Source organism: Caloenas nicobarica, chromosome 22 (assembly GCF_036013445.1).
Source record: "Caloenas nicobarica isolate bCalNic1 chromosome 22, bCalNic1.hap1, whole genome shotgun sequence".
NCBI classification, from domain to species: domain Eukaryota; kingdom Metazoa; phylum Chordata; class Aves; order Columbiformes; family Columbidae; genus Caloenas; species Caloenas nicobarica.
In genome coordinates, this window is record NC_088266.1 from 5,366,761 (window position 1) to 5,384,902 (window position 18,142).

Consider the following 18,142-nt stretch of genomic DNA (forward strand, 5'->3'; position numbering starts at 1 on the left):
CATTCCTGCCCTGGCCGAGCATCTTGGTGGCTCAGCAATCGCTCCCTTTGCCCTGACGAAACCCGCAGTGTCCCCAAACCTCCTTGGTCAGGACTCAGCCTCAGGTTTTCTCTCGCAGGTACCTGCCAGTGCAACCCCTACGGCTCCTACGGAGGAGCCTGCGACCCCGCGACGGGGCAGTGCTCCTGCAAACCCGGTGTGGGGGGGCTGAAGTGCGACCGCTGCGAGCCCGGCTTCTGGAATTTCCGCGGCATCGTCACCGACGGCAAGAGCGGCTGCACGCGTGAGTGCGGGCAGGGCTGGGCTGGGCTGTCACCTCTTGTCCCTTACGGCTCCCCGGGAGCCTTTTCTTCATGAAAACGGTTGTTGGGCATTGGACCAGGCTGCCCAGGGCAGTGGTGGAGTCTCCATCCCTGGAGGGGTTGGACAGACCGGAGATGAGGTTCTTGGGGACGTGGGGTAGTGCCAGGGGTGGATTATGGTTCGACTCAATCTTGAGGGTCTCTTCCAACCAAAGTGATTCTGTGATATTTTTTTTTTTTTTTCCTCCCCTGGACCTTTCTCCACTTTTCTTGGATTGCTGGGGAACCTGAGTGAGTCTGCTCTTGGCTCCACAAATCCACTAGCTAAACAGTGTCTTTTTTTCCCCTTCTTACCCAGCCTGTAACTGCGACCCGGTGGGCTCCGTGCGCGATGACTGCGAGCAGATGACTGGACTGTGCTCCTGCAAGACGGGGATCACCGGCATGAAATGCAACCAGTGCCCCAATGGCAGCAAACTGGGCATGACTGGCTGTGAGAAAGGTGCGGGAGCCACATACCGAAGGGATTGCATGGGAAATGGAGAAATAGGTGCTGGGTACTGCTGCAAGGCATCACACCGGCTCTCTGGAGAGCCGGGACCACCTGGGAGGAGAGAGGGGTTTGGATTTAGTACGTGCTTTGTTGCTCATCTCTTCCCCCTTCTCTCCCTACCCCAGACCCGTCGGCCCCAAAATCCTGCGAGGAAATGAGCTGCGAGTTCGGGGCCTCGTGCGTGGAAGTCAACGGCTTTGCCCACTGCGAGTGCCCATCCCCGCTCTGCTCGGAGGCCAACATGACCAAGGTTTGCAGGGTGTGCCTGGCGATGTGTGATGAGCTCGGCTGCATCGGGCAGGTGCAGAGTCTGATGTTCAGCATCTTCTGTGCATGGGGGATGGTGATGTGCAAGTCGTAGATGTGTCCCAGCAGAGCTGCGTGCTCCCCGCCCCGTCTGGCACCTCTGAGCTGCTCAGGTCCCTCTGTGCAGAACGTTGCCTGGGAGGGACCCCTGCAAAGCCACCCAGCATTTAGGCACCCCTTGATTTTGCCCAGGGCTTCGGGTGCAGCTCACGTTTCCCCTCTGCCTCCCAGGTGTGTGGCTCTGATGGTGTCACCTATGGGGACCAGTGCCAGCTGCAGACCATCGCCTGTCGGCAGGGACAGGTCATCACGGTGAAGCACGTGGGGCAGTGCCATGGTGAGTGTCCGCGGCTGGGGACAGTTCCAGATCTCTGCCCTGACGCTGGACCGGGGTCTGGCTGCCTCCATCTGTGGTTCCTCAGCACAGGACAGACATGGACCTGTTGGCAAAGGTCCAGAGGAGCCACAGAAATGATCCGAGGCTGGAACAGCTCTGCTGAGACAGCTGGGGTGTTCAGCGTGGAGAAGAGAAGCTCCGGGGAGACCTTATTGCAGCCTTTCCGTGCTTAAAAGGGGCCAATAAGAAAAATGGGGACAGACTTTTTAGCAGGGCCTGTCGTGATAGGACAAGGGCTGATGGTTTTAAACTAGAGGAGGGAGATTCAGGCTGGACACGAGGAAGAAACCCTGGCCCAGGTTGGCCAGAGAGGTGGTGGCTGAACCATCCCTGGAGACATCCCCGGCCAGGCTGGACGGGGCTCTGAGCAACCTGAGCTGGTGCAGATGTCCCTGCTCATGGCTGGGGGGGCACTGGGGGAGCTGGGAAGGGCCCTCCAACCCAAACCGTTCTGTGATTCTATGACTGTGCTGTGACCCCTCATGGCAGAGCAGATGCATTGCTCTAGGCAAGTGCCTGAGGGTTTGCAACATCCTTCCCAGTGCCATGGCCAGCCTTTCCCAGACCTGCCCCTCCTTACCCACCCCACCTTCCTGCTCCTTTCAGAGTCCATCACTCACACGAGCCACACCGCGCCACCCACACCGCTGCCCACGCTACCCTTGGACAAATTAATCCTTCCTCCACCGCTACGGCTCACCACCCGGGCTCCAGAACCCACCGAGCTGGCTACCACCTCCCTGCTGTTTGAAGCCAAGCCTACAGAAAGAGGTCACCCTACAACAAGGCGCGTCACGACTGCCAGACCAGCCACCACGCCGTGGGGGACCCACGGGGTGTCTCAGACCACGGTCCGGCCGCTCTCCACCGCGCCGGTGGCCCTGGCCACCAGCCAGCCTGCCTACGCCGAGTCAGGCAGCGCAGAAGGGAGCGGAGACCAAGAGATGGGCACCAGTGGAGACCAGGAATCGAGCGGGGCAGGTTCTGCCGGTGAGTTGCGCTGCTTGGGCTCGGCAGGTCGGTCGCGGGCTGAACCACCCGCCGTGTGTCAGGACGAGGTGAAGCTGTGTCTCAGCCTCATTCTCTTGCCTCCTGCTGGTGGATGCTTCTCTTAATTGCCTTGCAGGGGAAGAGGAGGTGGAGGAAAACCAGGCGATGTCCACCCCAGCCATCGAGAGGGCGACGTGTTACAACACCCCGCTGGGATGCTGCTCGGACGGCAAGACGGCAGCTGCTGACGCCGAAGGCAGCAACTGTCCGGGTGAGTTTGTCCTCGGGGCTGGCTCCCTTTGAGCGGTCAGGAGTCAGATGGAGCCCTTGTGCTCTGCAGTTTTCTTCACTTAAGTGACCACTTTCTTCCTTGACTTCTGCAGCCTTTAAACTTTGGCCAGTGTTTTGCCCAGGCTTCTGCAGAGCTGACGGCTGCACTGGGGGGATGCAGGAATTGCTTGGATTCCCATTTTACCCATGTTGGTGGCTGTGGAGGGAGCTGGGCGGACCAGGACCGGTTCCTGGGGATTCCGAGCTCCTCTGGCCCATGCTGTGGTTCCCAGGGGTGCACGTGGCTCTCGTGACCTTGGTGGGATCTGTCTTGTCTGCTCACAGTCCGCGTTGAGGAAACACAGAGCCACCCGTGTTGGTCAGGTTGCCTGGTATATGCATCCTTGTTACCCTAAAAGTCGTTGCTCTGGGGCTGTCTCCCAGGTGTTTCCTCACTGAGGTCCTTCTTAACTGTCCCTGTTCCTTGGGGGTTTCCAGCAGGAGATCCCCTTTTCCTCTGGACACTGCGTTCCCCTTTTAACCCCGGAAAGGACAGCAGGGATCTTTCTGTCGCTGCCTCTGCCCTCCCGTAGCTCCCTGGAAGGGAATCACACGTTGGGTCCCTCTTGCAGCTTCGGTTTGGTTTTGCAAGGCTGGGCACAGCCTGTTTGCAAGCAGGGTCCCTGCTTCCCTCTCCCAACACAGGTCTTCTTGTCCAGAGTCCACATTTCTCTCCCCGTTTGCATGCCCGTGTCTGATCCTGCTGTGTTGACTATGTGCTGCTCTGTTTAACGTCTTTCTCTCGTTACTCAGCCGGAGCAGGGGGGCTGCTCTTCGGGCCGGAGCTCAGAGGAAACCGTCTGGTAAAAGCCGCCATCTCCAGCCTGGTCTTTGCCATCTGCTCCAGCACCCTCTTGATACTAATCCCCCATGGCGCAGACCCATCCGGACTAACCCCAACACTGGCACTACCCGCACACTGCCATCCCCCTTTTCCCCCGCCAGGGACTCCAACGCTCTCAGCCACACTCCTGTCCCCCTGCCCACCAGCCCACTAAAGGCGTTTGTCTTGTCTACCCTCCCTCCCGTAGCTACCAAAGTCTTCCAAGGAGTCCTCATCTTGGAGGAGGTGGAAGGCCAGGAGCTGTTCTACACGCCCGAGATGGCTGACCCCAAGTCAGAGCTCTTTGGCGAGACGGCCAGGAGCATCGAGAGTGCGGTGAGTCCTTTGCGTTTCATAGATTCATAGAATGTCCTGAGTTGGAAGGAACCCACAAGGATCATCGTGTCCACCTCCTGGGTCTGGCTAGGGCTTTTCTGGCCTTGGCAAAAGAAGAGAGGACCATGCCCACTGTCTGTGCTGGACAGGCAACTAAACCCCGAATGTTTGCTTCCAGAAGCACAGTCCTATTCTCAAGCATTCTCCTGCCCGCTGAGCCAAAGCAGGGACCAAGCGCTGTCACATTCCTGAGCACCGTTCCTGATGTCTCACCATGGAAACCATGTTTTTGCGTTTCCTGCTGCTTTGTCTTTTTGTTCGCGATGGCTTCTGAGGAGGCCCTGGGAGCACAGAGACCTACCTGCAAAATGTGTTGAGTGCTTTGGGGGAGCATTGCTCCATATTGGTTTTTTTAGTTGTTGGTTTGTTTTTTTTTTTTGGGATGGACTTAACCCACCAAATTTGGGAGCGAGCATGGCTTATTGCCAGGGCCAATATTTCCATGGGGTGGACACTGAGGAGTGGAAGGAGATGATGCACCAGCTCTGTCGAGGAGGTTCCCTCTGAATTTCTCCCATCTATGTGCGTTATTGACCTCGACCACGTGCTGTGTCAGTGGGTTCCATCATTTATTGTGCACCGGCTCAAAAATTATCCTTTTCCAGCTTGATCTTGGTGGTGTGGCTGTTCAGACAAGAAGTCCTGCCTTAACGCCCTGGATTTCCCAAAGTGTCCTAATCTCCATGGAAAAACCCTTAGACAAAAATGTGTCCAAACCCCCTTTGTCCCTCCAGTTCAGCCACGCAAGTTGGGAAGCTGCTGGTGTAAATCCAGTCTCCTACCTTTCAGGAGAACCCCCCTGCATTGCCAGCTCTTGGAGGAGGCGGACTTTGCGTGGCAATGTGTACATCTGTGTATGTGTGTGTACATATGGATATGCCAAGGAAGTGCTGGGTGGGGATAGCAACATTACACTATAGCCTGTAGCGTGGCACAGCAAATACAAAGCATCTTCGCAAGGAGATTAACATATTTAGAGCTGGTTCCAAGCTGTATTTAGAAGTTGGCAAGTACGGTCGTATAAGCAGATGTGTGCCTGGCATATGGACCATATGGTCCACGCAGTTCGGTATCACAATACCAATATTTCCTGATACGGCAGTGGCTTCTATCTGAGGATCCAAACACGCATATAAAAGCTTCATTCACTGGTTCATCCGTTTTTCCCCCTGAGAAGGCAGGAGTGATGCTTCTTTACCTCTCCGAGATCATTATACCTGAATTTATAGGGGAAGACTGTACCACAGGACCATCAGTCAGTTTTAACTGACTCGCTGTAAGCCTCGGACTGTCACTGTCACCTTCATGTGACTTCAGACAAATCCTGCAATGCCTGAGAGCCAAGTTTTAAAAGGCAGTCGGGTACTTAAAGATGCAGAACGGTGCCTTATGGGATTTTCCAAAGGGCCTAAGCAGGTTTACGCAGCTTTAGAAGAGATCAGTAAGACTTAGATGCCATACAATAGAAAATCCCTGCATGAACGGCAAGGTGTCTGTGGTCTGGCTCTGTTCTGCTCTTCTCCACAGCTACGATGGGGACAGCTCAGGAGTCACTGAGACTCAGGATCTTTTACTGAAAGGACCCATGTCCCAGGATGTCCCCATTAATCGGTTTCTCTTTCCTCCTTCGCCTCCGACTAAACTAGCTGGATGAGCTTTTCCGCAACTCTGACGTGAAGAAGGATTTCAAGAGCATCCGTGTCCGAGACCTGGGGCAGAGCAGCGCTGTCCGCGTCATCGTGGAGTCCCACTTTGACCCTGGTAAGAGCCTTCCCAGTGCTGAAACACACGTACGGCAAGGAACATGAAAGAACCTTGTTAAAATTTGCCAGGGATATGTGTTCCCTCCAGCAAAATCAACAGATGCTGGGAGGAGCTGCACCCTAAGCTGGTGCCTGGAAGCATTTTCCTAAGGAAAGGAATAATAATTACTGGAGTGAGTTCAGACAAGGGCAACGGAGCTGGTGAAGGGGCTGAAGCACAAGTCTGATGGGGAGCAGCTGTTATTTCTCCCGTGTAATAAGTGATAGGACAGGAAAAAATGGCCTCAAGTTGCGCCAGGGGAGGTTGGGGTTGGATCTGGGGAACAATTTCTTCCCCAAAGGGCTGTGGGGCATTGGAACAGGCTGCCCAGGGCAGTGCTGGAGTCACCAGCCCTGGGGGGGTTGGACAGACGGACATGAGGTTCTCAGGGACGTGGGGTAGAGGTGGACTTGGCAGTGCTGAGTTAACGGTTGGACTTGATGATCTTAAAGATCATTTCCAACCAAAATGATTCTATAAATGTGGATCCATCGTGGGGAGGTCATGAGGGGGGCACTGCCAGGCAGGTCTGCATCTTCACTCTTGCCTTTCTCCTTTCTCCTCCTGGCTACGATCAGCCACTTCGTACACGGCAGCTGATGTCCAAGGGGCCCTGCTGAGGCAGATCAAAGCTTCCAAGAAGAAGACCATTCTGGTGAAGAAGCCCCAGCAGGAACATGTCAAGTTCATGGACTTTGGTGAGCCCCCTCTCTTGGCTGAGGCTTTCAAACAAGGAGACTGGCTCTTCTGGTCCTGCGGGAGCCCCGGGGACCAGGGAGCGGATGGGAGAGGGCCCTTGGGTTTTTGAGTCCACAGCAGCCTGGGAGAACCATCCATCTGAGCCTTTCTGCTGCCACCTCACCCCAAAAACCCCGGTGGCTTTCCCTGTCCCCAGAGAGGGTTGCAAAGCATCAGTTTCCACCCACGTTTCGCTGTGTTTCAGACTGGATCCCCAGGCTCTTCACCACGACTGTCACCACAACTACGGCCACCACCACGGCCCCCGCCAGCACCCGCCGGTACACCACGGCCGCCGCTGCCACCACGGGCCACGTCCTGCGCCCGGACGCCGCCGGCCGAGCCAGCAGCAAGGCCGCAGGAGCCGTGAGCACCAGGAGACCCCCCTCCACCCTGCCGGCCACCGCCCGCAGGAAGCCCACCCGCCAGCCCCCCGTCACCAAGAAACCCGCCCGTCCCTGCGACTCCCACCCCTGCCTGCACGGCGGCACCTGCGAGGACGACGGCAAGGAATTCACCTGCAGCTGCCCGGCGGGCAAAGGAGGAGCCGTCTGCGAGAAACGTATGTGCCCGTGGGCTGCCGTGGCACGGGTCTGCAGGGGGACTGGGGGTGTTCAGCCTGGAGAAGAGGAGAAGGCTCTGGGGAGACCTTATTGTGGCCTTTCCGTGCTTAAAAGGGGCCAAATAAAAGATGGGGACAGACTTTTTAGCAGGGCCTGTCGTGATAGGACAAGGGCTGATGGTTTTAAACTAGAGGAGGGAGATTCAGGCTGGACACGAGGAAGAAACCCTGGCCCAGGTTGGCCAGAGAGGTGGTGGCTGAACCATCCCTGGAGACATCCCAGGCCAGGCTGGACGGGGCTCTGAGCAACCTGAGCTGGTGCAGATGTCCCTGCTCATGGCAGGGGGGGCACTGGGGAGGGCCCTTCAACCCAAAATATTCTCTGACTCTGTGATGCTGGTAGCAGAGCTCACAGCCCTAGGATGGTGAAAGCAGGGACAGCACAGACAGGTGAACCGCATCTCTTGGAGCTTTGGGTTCCACCTGGAGGCTCCAGCTGAGGACACTGCGGGGACACCACTGGGAAGCTTTGCTTTGCAGCTGCCCCTTTTCTGACCTGTTATCGCAAACCTTGTGCTGCTGGGCATAACCAGGGCTGAGGTTATGCCCAGTGTGACCCATCCAGTGTCCATCCGTACTCCAGCAGACGGCATGGACTGGTTGGTGATGCATGCACACCCAGCAAGAGGTTCTGCAGGGCTCCATTTAATGGTGTTTCTTAGCTCAGCCAAGAACAGGGTGTACATAAACTGTGCTGCAGGGTAAGAAGGTTCAGGAGCAGCTTCTTGCTGGCTGCGCTTCTGATACACCAGTGCCCCGAAGCATTGGGATTATGATGTGCTTTTTCATCTCAGCTCGTGGCATTGTCACTCACAGCTCCCGCAGCTGGTGACTGCTGGTTAGCGTAGCAGAGAGACAGGTACTATCTGTCCCCTCGAACACAAGAAGTTGTGTGCCGATAATTCTCTGTTCCCCAGCGCTCAGAGCTGCTTAGCAAACGGCTGCAGGCTGGCAGTCTGCTTCACCGCAGCTGCCGGTGTTTACTGGGAGCTCCCACTGGTGTCACTGGTGGGCTCTGGGCTGGTTGTGAGTGCTTATACCTGAAAAGCTTTGTCCCTAAAGCTTTAAGCTGGAGCGCTCAAAGCTGCTACGGGATGTGGGTGTCTCGTCCTGTTCATTTTAACAGATCCTTTGGAAGATCTCAGCTGCAATAAATAAAAGCCTGGGGTAATGAATGCAGATCTGTCATGTGGGATCCTGGGAGGACAGATAAAAATTATCTAAGGAGCAGGGAAGTGGAGCTGGGAGGAGCTGTGTGTGCAGCAGAGCTCAGCTGGGGGCACAGGGGATGTGACACTGGCCATGGAGAGGACCGGCAGCACTGGTCCTTGGAGGGGCTGACCGGGACACCAGGAAAGCCAAGCACTGGGGAGCAATACCGCAGGTCTCTAAAGCCCGGGAGCAATATTTGGGAGGCATGCCGACACGAGAGGGGTTGGTTGCTGCCGGTACGAGTGTCTAGGAGGCGGTGACAGGGGATGACTGCACCGGAGCTTCTTTCTGCCATTTCACAAGAGTTCTCTTTGCTTGTACATGTAGGAAAGTGTCCACAGGCTCATGTCAGGCTTTTATCTGCTCCCTGTCCTCCTCTTCCATCCCCTCTTCCCTCTTCTCTTGGGAACTGCTGGAGAGAGTCCAGCGCAGCCACGAAGATGCTGAAGGGAGTGGAGCATCTCCCGTGTGAGGAAAGGCTGAGGAGCTGGGGCTCTGAGCTGGAGAAGAGGAGGCTGAGGGGTGACCTCATTAATGGTTATAAATATATAAAGGGTGGGTGTCACGAGGATGGAGCCAGGCTCTTCTCGGTGACAACCAACAGTAAGACAAGGGGTAATGGGTTCAAGCTGGAACACAAGAGGTTCCACTTAAATTTGAGAAGAAACTTCTTCTCAGTGAGGGTGACGGAACACTGGAACAGGCTGCCCAGGGGGGTTGTGGAGTCTCCTTCTCTGCAGACATTCCAACCCGCCTGGACATCTTCTGTGTAACCTCATCTGGGTGTTCCTGCTCCGGCGGGGGAATTGGACGAGATGATCTTTTGAGGTCCCTTCTAATCCCTGACATTCTGTGATTCTGTGTGATTCTGTGATTCTCACCCCTGGCTCTTGCAGCTATCAGGTACTTCATCCCCAGCTTCGGTGGCAAGTCCTACCTGGCCTTCAAGATGATGAAGGCGTACCACACAGTGCGCATCGCCATGGAGTTCCGCACGGTGGAGCTCAGCGGGCTGCTGCTCTACAACGGCCAGAACCGCGGCAAAGATTTCATCTCCCTGGCGCTGGTCGGCGGCTTCGTGGAGCTCAGGTGGGTGCCCGTCCCCTCAGCCCGGGGTGCTGCGGAGGAAGAGGAGCAGAACGGTCCTTGCAGAACAGGGGGAGGATGCTGGGCTCGAACGTGCAGGCTAAGAAACTGTAGCATTCAATTAACAAGAAAAGAAGCAGCATTTTTTTTCCAGTGTAACAGGAATACTTCTCAACAGAGTTAATTCACTTATTTCAGTTTGAAAATTGAAAATCTAAAACGTGTGGGAGGTTGATTTTATTTTTTTTAATTTTTTTTCTTTCAGCAAGTTAGAGGTCTTTTTTTGGCGCTGTTTTTGTGCTGGGAAAAGAAATGCAGCGGGAGGGAAAGAAAGGGAGAAAGGCCCCAGAAATCTGAGCTGAAATGTTTGGTTTTTTTTTTTTTTTTTCCCCCCCGTTCCAAAAGCCAAAGGTGCAGATTCAAAATGAGGTGAGGTACAGACCTCTGGAGAGTGCCAAATCCAGATTGGTTCTGGTGGGGAAGGATGGGGGGCTCCCTGGGACACAGCAGCCCCCATGGCACGGTTCAGATGTCACCTTTGTGCAGGGTGACACAGACACGAGCCTCTCCCTCTTCTCCTCCAGGTTTAACACCGGCTCCGGCACGGGCGTCATCACCAGCAAGGTCCGCGTTGAGCCTGGCAAGTGGCACCAGTTGGTGGTGAACCGCAACCGGCGCAGCGGCGTGCTGTCGGTGGACGGGGAGCCCCACGTCAGCGGGGAGAGCCCCACCGGCACCGACGGGCTCAACCTCGACACCGACCTCTTCATTGGGGGAGCGCCGGAGGATCAGATGGCGGCGTGAGTGCTGGACCGCGGTCCTGGTGCTGGGAGAGTTTGGAGAAGGGAACGGAGCTGGTGAGGGGCTGGAGCACGAGTGTGATGGGAGCGGCTGAGGGAGCTGGGGGTTCAGCTGGAGAGCAGGAGCTGAGGGGAGACCTTCTGATCTCTGACCTGCCTGAAAGGAGCTGGGAGCCAGGGGGGGTCGGGCTCTGCTCCCCAGGAACAAGCGCCAGGACCAGAGGAAACGGCCTCAAGTTGCGCCAGGGGAGGTTGAGGTTGGATCTTGGAACAATTTCTTCCCCAAGGGGCTGTGGGGCATTGGAACAGGCTGCCCAGGGCAGTGCTGGAGTCACCATCCCTGGAGGGGTTGGACAGATGGAGATGAGGTTCTCAGGACATGGGGCAGTGCCAGGGGTGGGTTAATGGTTGGACTCGATGATCAAGAGGATTTTTTCCAACCCAAATGATTCTGTGATTCTATGATCTTCTGTGGGCAGAGCATCCATAGTGGCTGCATCCCTGCTCGGGTGGTGTCTGGGGGAGCGTTGTGGAGCCGGGGAGGCTCTTAACACCCTGTTCATGAGCACAGCCTGACCCAGATGCTCGGAGAGCCTCTGTGTTTTTGTCCTCGGGGACAAAGCCCCCACCCACCTTGTCCTCTCTCCCCGCAGGGTGGCAGATCGGACCACAGCTACGACCGGTCTGAAGGGCTGCATCCGCCTCCTGGACGTCAACAACCAGATGTACGACCTGCGGGAGAAAGGCAGCGACGTGCTGTACGGCAGCGGGGTGGGCGAGTGCGGCAACGACCCCTGTCACCCCAACCCCTGTCACCACGGGGGCATCTGCCACGTCAAGGAGGCAGAGATGTTCCACTGCGAGTGTCTCCACACCTACACCGGTACGGGGAGGGGGCTGCAGAGCATTGCTGGGGGGGCCTGATCCCCCCCGAGGGGTCTCGGAGCCTCTGGGGCTGATGTGATGAGCTGCAGTGGGGAGGGACGTGGGCTGGAGTGACAGCAGTGGGCTGGAGGAAGAATCCTGGGCCCGGTTTTGGGCACCTCACAAGAAAGACTTTGAGGTGCTGGAGCAAGTTCAGAGAAGGGCAACGGAGCTAGTGAAGGGTCTCCCTCCCTGGAGGGGTTTAACAGACAGAGAGATGAGGTTCTCGGGGACGTGGGTTAGTGCCAGGGACGGGTTAACGGTTGGACTCAATGATCTTGAGGATCTCTTCCAACTAAAATGATTCTGTGATTATTCTATATGCAGAAAAAGGGCCAGGATCTGTTTGTTCTCATGCACAAAAAAAATTTCCTCTTGCATTTTAGGTTGCCTAGACTGGCCAGGGCATCATCTGCCATTTGCGGGTTCCACTGCGGGGTGGCTTCTTGGGAACCCAACCTGAGACAGGAGCCAAAGGCTGGCAGGGCGTCAGGGGACACCAGAGACCTTTTGTCTCTGGCCGAGTCGTGCCTGGTGGCTGTTGGTTTGAGACGCTGACCTGACAAGGTGCTTTTTCTGCCGCAGGCCCCACGTGTGCTGACGAGAGGAACCCCTGCGACCCATCGCCCTGCCACGTCTCTGCCACCTGCCTGGTGCTGCCGGAGGGGGGGGCCCTGTGTGCCTGTCCCATGGGCCGCGAAGGGGACTTCTGCGAGCGAGGTGGGACGGGAGCGGGGCTGGGGAGGGGGTGGAACTGCGGGTGCTGATTTCCCCCAGCCTGGGGGTCCAGGAGGCTTCGCCTGCTGTGGCTCCGGCTGTTGTGCCTCCTCTTCCTCACCGCTCCCTCGTTTGTGCCCAGTGACCGAGCAGGACCACACCGTGCCCTTCCTCCCCGAGTTCAATGGCTTCTCCTACCTGGAGCTGAACGGGCTGCAGAGCTTTGTTCCCGACCTGCAGTAAGTACCAGGGATTGGGAGAGTGACGGGTGAATGCATCACCGGGGGGGCTGATTTGGGGAGAGATTTTAGCCTGGAGAACGGGAGGCTGAGGGGAGACCTTATCACTGTCTACAACTGCCTGAAAGGAGGTTGTAGCATGGAGGGTGTTGGTCTCTTCTCCCAAGTAGCAAGTGATAGGACAAGAGGAAATGGCCTCAAATTGCACCAGGGGAGGTTTAGATTGGATATTAGGAAAAAATTCTTCCCGGAAAAGGTTGTCGGGCATTGGAACAGGCTGCCCAGGGAAGTGGCGGAGTCACCATCCCTGGAGAGGTTTAAAAGGCGTTTAGACGAGGTTCTCAGGGACATGGGTTAGCGCTGGAGTTGGGTTAGGTTATGGTTGGACTCGATGATCCTGAGGGTCTCTTCCAACTGAAATGATTCTATGATTCTGTTCTATTCTATGATTCTATCTCGTGTTCTGAGCCTCGCCTGTCACATGCTGGCTGTCCTTAGAGATTGTCCCTTTCGTCTGCTGGAGGTTTTGTGCAGCATCACCATGCTCCAGGTGCTCCGTGTTGCACCAGGCACCACAAAGCAGCATCCTGACCACAGCAGGTGTATCTCTTTACCTGGCAAAGGTGTCCCACAGGGGTGGTATCCCCCTGCCATACCATGTCCCATGCTGGCAGAGGTCTTCCCAGGGCTTGGCACACAGAGGAAGAGAGTACGTGGGCAGCTGGATTGGAGGGTATCCATAATCCTTCTCTCCTCAGGGACAAAATGTCCATGGAAGTCGTGTTCCTGGCCAAGAATCCCAGCGGCATGATCTTCTACAACGGCCAGAAGACGGATGGCAAAGGGGACTTTGTCTCTCTGGCTTTACACGATGGTTACCTGGAGTACAGATATGACCTGGGCAAAGGGGCGGCTGTGCTCAGGTAGGATGGGGACCTGCTCCTCAGGGTGGTGGTGACAGCAGAGGCAGGAGAGGGACAGTGGTGGCTGTCAGTGTCCAGCGCTGGCTTTGAGCTCCCCTCATCAGAAAACCATAAGGAATATAGAAAAATTTCTCCCTGGAAAGGGCTGTGGGGCATTGGAACAGGCCGTCCAGGGCAGTGGTGGAGTCACCATCCGTGGAGGGGTTGAACAGACAGAGATGAGGTTCTCAGGGACATGGGGCAGTGCCAGGGGTGGGTTAATGGTTGGGCTCAATGATCTTGAGGGGCTTTTCCAGCCAAAATGATTCTATGATTGGGAACAGGCTTCCTAGTGGCCTCGGCTGTTTGCAGGGATGGCTCTTGGTCAGCTGTGGGATGGGGCAGAGCTGGGTCTACCTTGGCTTGTGCCCCTTCCCCAGGCTAATTCTGGGATGTCAGTGAATCTGTGAGCTGGGGAAGCCCCAACTGGTCAAGCCACGGTGGCCTGGGCAGCCCACGTTGGTCAGGGGAGGTCTCCAGCGCTGCGTTTGCAGGTGTTGACAGCAGATCTCTCACCCACATGTCTTCTCCTCCCTTCTCACCACCAGGAGCAAAGAGCCAGTTCCCCTCAACACCTGGATAAGCGTCTTGTTGGAGAGGAACGGGCGCAAAGGCGTCATGAGGATCAACAACGGCGAGAGGGTGATGGGAGAGTCGCCGGTAAGTTGATGGACCAGGGAGAGCTCTCGAGGCTTCCAGCCCTGAACTTCTGAGAAGTTCTCAGACTCTTGGGCTTTTAATCCCTCTGGTGCATGGCTTAGGGGTGCAGGACGAGCGGGCAAGATCTTGCCAGCCCCTCTTAGCTGCTCTGCTGGCGCTGTAGGACGCATCTTCCAGCTCTTCCTCCCTCCTCGTCCCCCACCACCGCTCACAGAGCTGCAGCCCCTTTGCCAGCAACATGCATCCCTGATTCCTGGGGCCTTGGTCTCGGGGACGCGTTTGTTTGAGCCCCCCTTGCACACATGCATGCACACACACACCTTTTTGCAGGTTTTTGAGCCTCCCTGTACTGGGATGAGTACACAGGCACCCTTGCAGCCAAGGGAAGCCCTTCCTTGCATCCACCCTTCAAGCAGGGAAGCTGAAAATGCAGGCAAAGCCCCGATTGCTGCTGAGCTCATCCTTAAGATCCACCTAGAAGCGCAGCATCGAGATTACGCAGCAATCTTGCAAAAGAAGGGATTTCTTCCTCCCCTCACTCTCATCTTTTCCAGCTTCTCTCCAGCCAAAGGTTACCCCAGGGTGGCAGCGTCCCGTCCTGTCACCTTCTGCAGCCCCTTCCCCTGCCCTGGCCACCCCAAGTGCTGGTTGCAACCAAGGTCTTGCAGCCCTGTGTGTTACAACATTACCCACTGATCTCCCTTTTCTCTCTCTCTCTCTCTTTTTCTCTCTCCCTTTGATTTTCATTTGTATTTTTACCCTTCCCTGCTGTCTGGATCCCAGAAATCCCGTAAGGTAAAGATAAGTACAACCCACTGCACCTCCATCTCATCTGCCATTGGCACGTTGTTCTTTTTTTTTGTTTTCCATCCAGATCTCAGTGTTTCACCCACTCCCCTTCCCATCTGACCAAGCAGCTTTAGGATCTCTGTAGATTAGAGACACTCGTTTCCTCTCCCATCATTAATTTCCAGCCGGTTGTTACATTTTGTTGCGGAAGCATTTTGATTAATCCAGTCATGTTCCTTGTGTTAACTCCACAAAGCATTAGCTAGTGGTCCATATAACCGCATCCTCGCCTCGCCGCTGTGCCTCGGGGTCCCCCCGGGCGCTCAGGACGGGGCATCACCCCGGTTCTGTGCCCAGGGAACCCTGTGCCTGAAGATTCACCTGGGAGACTGAAACAATATTTGTTTACTTAGTTTTGGGGGTTACACGAAGCCCCACAGAGCTGGGCCAAGTGCTCAGCTTGCAGTTTAGGGATAGCCAGACATCTTCTCCACCTCACCTTCTCCCCTCTCCTCCCCAGGTGCCTCACACCTTCCTGAACCTGAAGGAGCCATTTTACGTGGGGGGAGCCCCTGATTTCAGCAAGCTGGCTCGAGCAGCCGCCATCTCCACCAGCTTCGATGGAGCTGTGCAGAGGGTAAGGTCCTGGGGCAGGTTTTTCTCTGGGAGACGGTTCATCTGCACCGACACTGCACTGGGAGGTGGTTCATCTCCATCAGCATCACTGGAGGAGAGCAAGGATGAGCCTGGGAGGGGGTTGTCCCAGCACTTGGGGGACACAACCAGCTGAGAAGTGGCAGCGGTGTGAGGTGGAGTTGCATCACAGGAACACGTGGGGCTTGGGGCTGGATTCCTACCTCCCCTGTGCCCCCGAGGGTGCTCTGTCCCCCCGCAGAGAGCTGGGACGGTGACTCCTGTGCATCTTCTCGCTTCCACCTGCCAGATCTCGGTCAAGGGGGTGCCAGTGCTGAAGGAGCAGAACATCCGCAGTGCCATCGAGATCTCCACCTTCCGAGGCCACCCCTGCACCCAGAAACCCAACCCTTGCCAGAACGGAGGCACTTGCAGCCCCCGGCTCGAGAGCTACGAGTGTTCCTGCCAGAGGGGCTTCTCCGGGGCTCACTGCGAGAAAGGTGAGACTGCGGGGGCTGGACATGGACCCTCACCCACCAGCCAGTGGCAGTTAAATGGCTTGGATGATTAGCTGGTGACAGCATCTTGTCCTCGTTGCGGCTGCTGGGAGGGATGCAGGAGAAAGCAGCTGTGGCATTTGCAGGCTGTTGTGCAGCTGTGAATCAGAGAATCCTCTTACAAATGCTCAGTGTAAAGTGGGCGTTCCTAAGTCTCCATGGATGGACAGGTCATGTTATGTTGTCTGACAGCTCTTCTTTTTTCCGTCTGCAGTGATCATTGAGAAGGCTGCCGGCGATGCAGAGGCCATCGCGTTTGATGGCAGGACGTACATGGAGTACCACAACGCCGTGACAAAGAGGTAACGTGGCTGCTGAGCTGAACAGAGGTCAAAACAAGGAGTCAGGGCTGTTAGCGGGAGCAAGAGCTGGGACTGAAGGAGTCCAAGCGCAGGTCTCAAAGAGGGACAAGGCAAACTGGGGTCATGAGCACTTGCTTCCAGCCCTTACCTCTAAAATTACCTATTGAGAGAGGGTTTTCCCCAGAACATCAGTGCCTGGCCAACTTCAGGGCTGGACGCTCTCCATTCTGCAGCACGTGGGCCGCTTTTGGGGCTGGCACGGTCTGGTTTGGAGGGGGATGGAGTTGGCCGAGTGCTCCCCATGGAGATGGTTCATGTGGCCTTGCTCCTGGATGGTGCCTTTCTTTGCCCGCGTGCTCAGGAGCGGGTTGTGAGCTGGGGAAGAGGTTGCTCTGCCTGTGGTTTAATCCACACCTGTCTGCCAGCTGCGTTGTCCTCAGGGCTGCTTGTGCAGCAAGGAACAGAGTATTGGATTTAGGCTCCATCCATCTGCCTCGTACACCCTCGGATTCCCCGCTAACACCCTGCCTGAGGAGAGCATCTGTGTCGAGCTGTTGTTTGTCGGTCTCTGTCTGTCCGTCTCTTCTCAATGTCCTTGTTTCTTTGTTTTCAAGCCACCTCACCAATGAGATCCCCGCGTAAGTACAGTCCTCGCCCTGCAGTTCCTCCCTGCAGCTGTCTGCCCCCCGCCACGTCTCCCATTGCCACCATGACCACCAGCCCACCCTAGAGCACGTGTTTGAGGAGGAACAGGGGCACCTTCCCCGGGGTCTGCCGTGGGCAGGGTGATGGGGACACAGGTACTGACCCAGCTCTGGCAGCTGCGCAGGGGCCCAAGTCATAGAACCAAAGAATCGTGGAATAGTTTGGGTTGAAGGGCCCTTCCCAGCTCCCCCAGTGCCCCCCCAGCCATGAGCAGGGACATCTGCTCCAGCTCCGGTTGCTCAGAGCCCCGTCCAGCCTGGCCGGGGATGTCTCCAGGGATGGTTCAGCCACCACCTCTCTTCTTGGGCTTCTTCCCTAGGGCAGGATTTACAGTCTTTCTGTTTTGCCGAGTGGCAGGAGTGGAGGAGAGGCGCTGATTCGTGCAGCTCTATTCCCCACCACGCGGGGGAGAGTTTGGGTGATACCTGCCTGTCACATCCCCATTTCACCTCATTTTCTGCAAGCCAGAGGCTGGGGAGCCTGAGTTGCGTGCATGCGTGCATGTCAACACCTGGGGAGCCACAGAGCCCCTCAGCCGCACGTTCACAACACTTCAGGTTGGCTCTGGGTTGCTCTGGTGTTTTGGAAAGGGTTTTTTAGGAGCCAAGCATCCTCCTAAGCTGGACAGTGTCCTCCAGCAGCGAGAGGCTTGTAGCTGCCATGTAGCAGAGTCCCCAGCTGTCCCTCTGCACAGATACGAGCCGTGTCCCTGCGATGAGCCCGTACCTTCATGTCCTGCCTCTCCCAGCGCTCTGCGAAGGGAAGGTCACCATTCGCAGCCTATTTTGGCTCTGCATGCCCCATCCTGCAAGGGAGGTCAGCACTTCTCCCCAGCTCCCTCCGCTGGGATTTGGCAGCAGCACCTACCAGCCCTGCCAGGGCCGAGGGACCCACTGGGCTGCCCATAAAAAGTAGTTTTTTCTGCCTCCAGCCAGACACCGGGGTGTGCCTTGGGCAGGACTAACGCTCTGCTTGTTCTGGGCTCTGCTGGCCGTGACATGCCCGTACATTTTATTCGGCCGTATGTTTTTATATATACATCTAGTTCAAGCGGATTGTAATGCCAGGCCCGTAGCGCGTCAGGCTCGCAGGCAGCGCCAGCAGCACAGCTGAACTCCTGGGTTTCCCCTTCTCCGTGCACACCCCAAGGCTGACTCAGAGCCTTTACGTGTCCGTTCAGGTACCCGCCGAGATGGAGCCCATTCTGCAGCATCCCAAAGAACCAGCCCGAGACCTGCCTGCAGGTCTGCCAGGAAAGGAACACTGATAGTCATAGAGTCACAGAATAGTTTGGGT

General features: G+C 56.4%; 1 protein-coding gene across 2 annotated transcripts in view; it reads left to right on the forward strand.

The window, feature by feature from the left end:
• AGRN (agrin) overlaps nt 1-18,142 on the forward strand; it is a 96,914-nt gene that overhangs the window by 72,416 nt on the left and 6,356 nt on the right. For both annotated transcript variants that reach the window (XM_065650034.1, XM_065650035.1), the window contains 20 exons: nt 119-283; nt 661-804; nt 981-1,105; nt 1,393-1,498; nt 2,165-2,548; nt 2,685-2,819; nt 3,910-4,037; nt 5,744-5,858; nt 6,479-6,598; nt 6,844-7,200; nt 9,369-9,561; nt 10,143-10,358; nt 11,012-11,241; nt 11,868-12,002; nt 12,142-12,238; nt 12,997-13,161; nt 13,749-13,860; nt 15,170-15,286; nt 15,593-15,782; nt 16,054-16,141. In XM_065650034.1, coding sequence (XP_065506106.1) covers nt 119-283; nt 661-804; nt 981-1,105; nt 1,393-1,498; nt 2,165-2,548; nt 2,685-2,819; nt 3,910-4,037; nt 5,744-5,858; nt 6,479-6,598; nt 6,844-7,200; nt 9,369-9,561; nt 10,143-10,358; nt 11,012-11,241; nt 11,868-12,002; nt 12,142-12,238; nt 12,997-13,161; nt 13,749-13,860; nt 15,170-15,286; nt 15,593-15,782; nt 16,054-16,141 — 3,322 coding nt within the window. The remainder of the gene's footprint in view (nt 1-118; nt 284-660; nt 805-980; nt 1,106-1,392; nt 1,499-2,164; nt 2,549-2,684; nt 2,820-3,909; nt 4,038-5,743; nt 5,859-6,478; nt 6,599-6,843; nt 7,201-9,368; nt 9,562-10,142; nt 10,359-11,011; nt 11,242-11,867; nt 12,003-12,141; nt 12,239-12,996; nt 13,162-13,748; nt 13,861-15,169; nt 15,287-15,592; nt 15,783-16,053; nt 16,142-18,142) is intronic.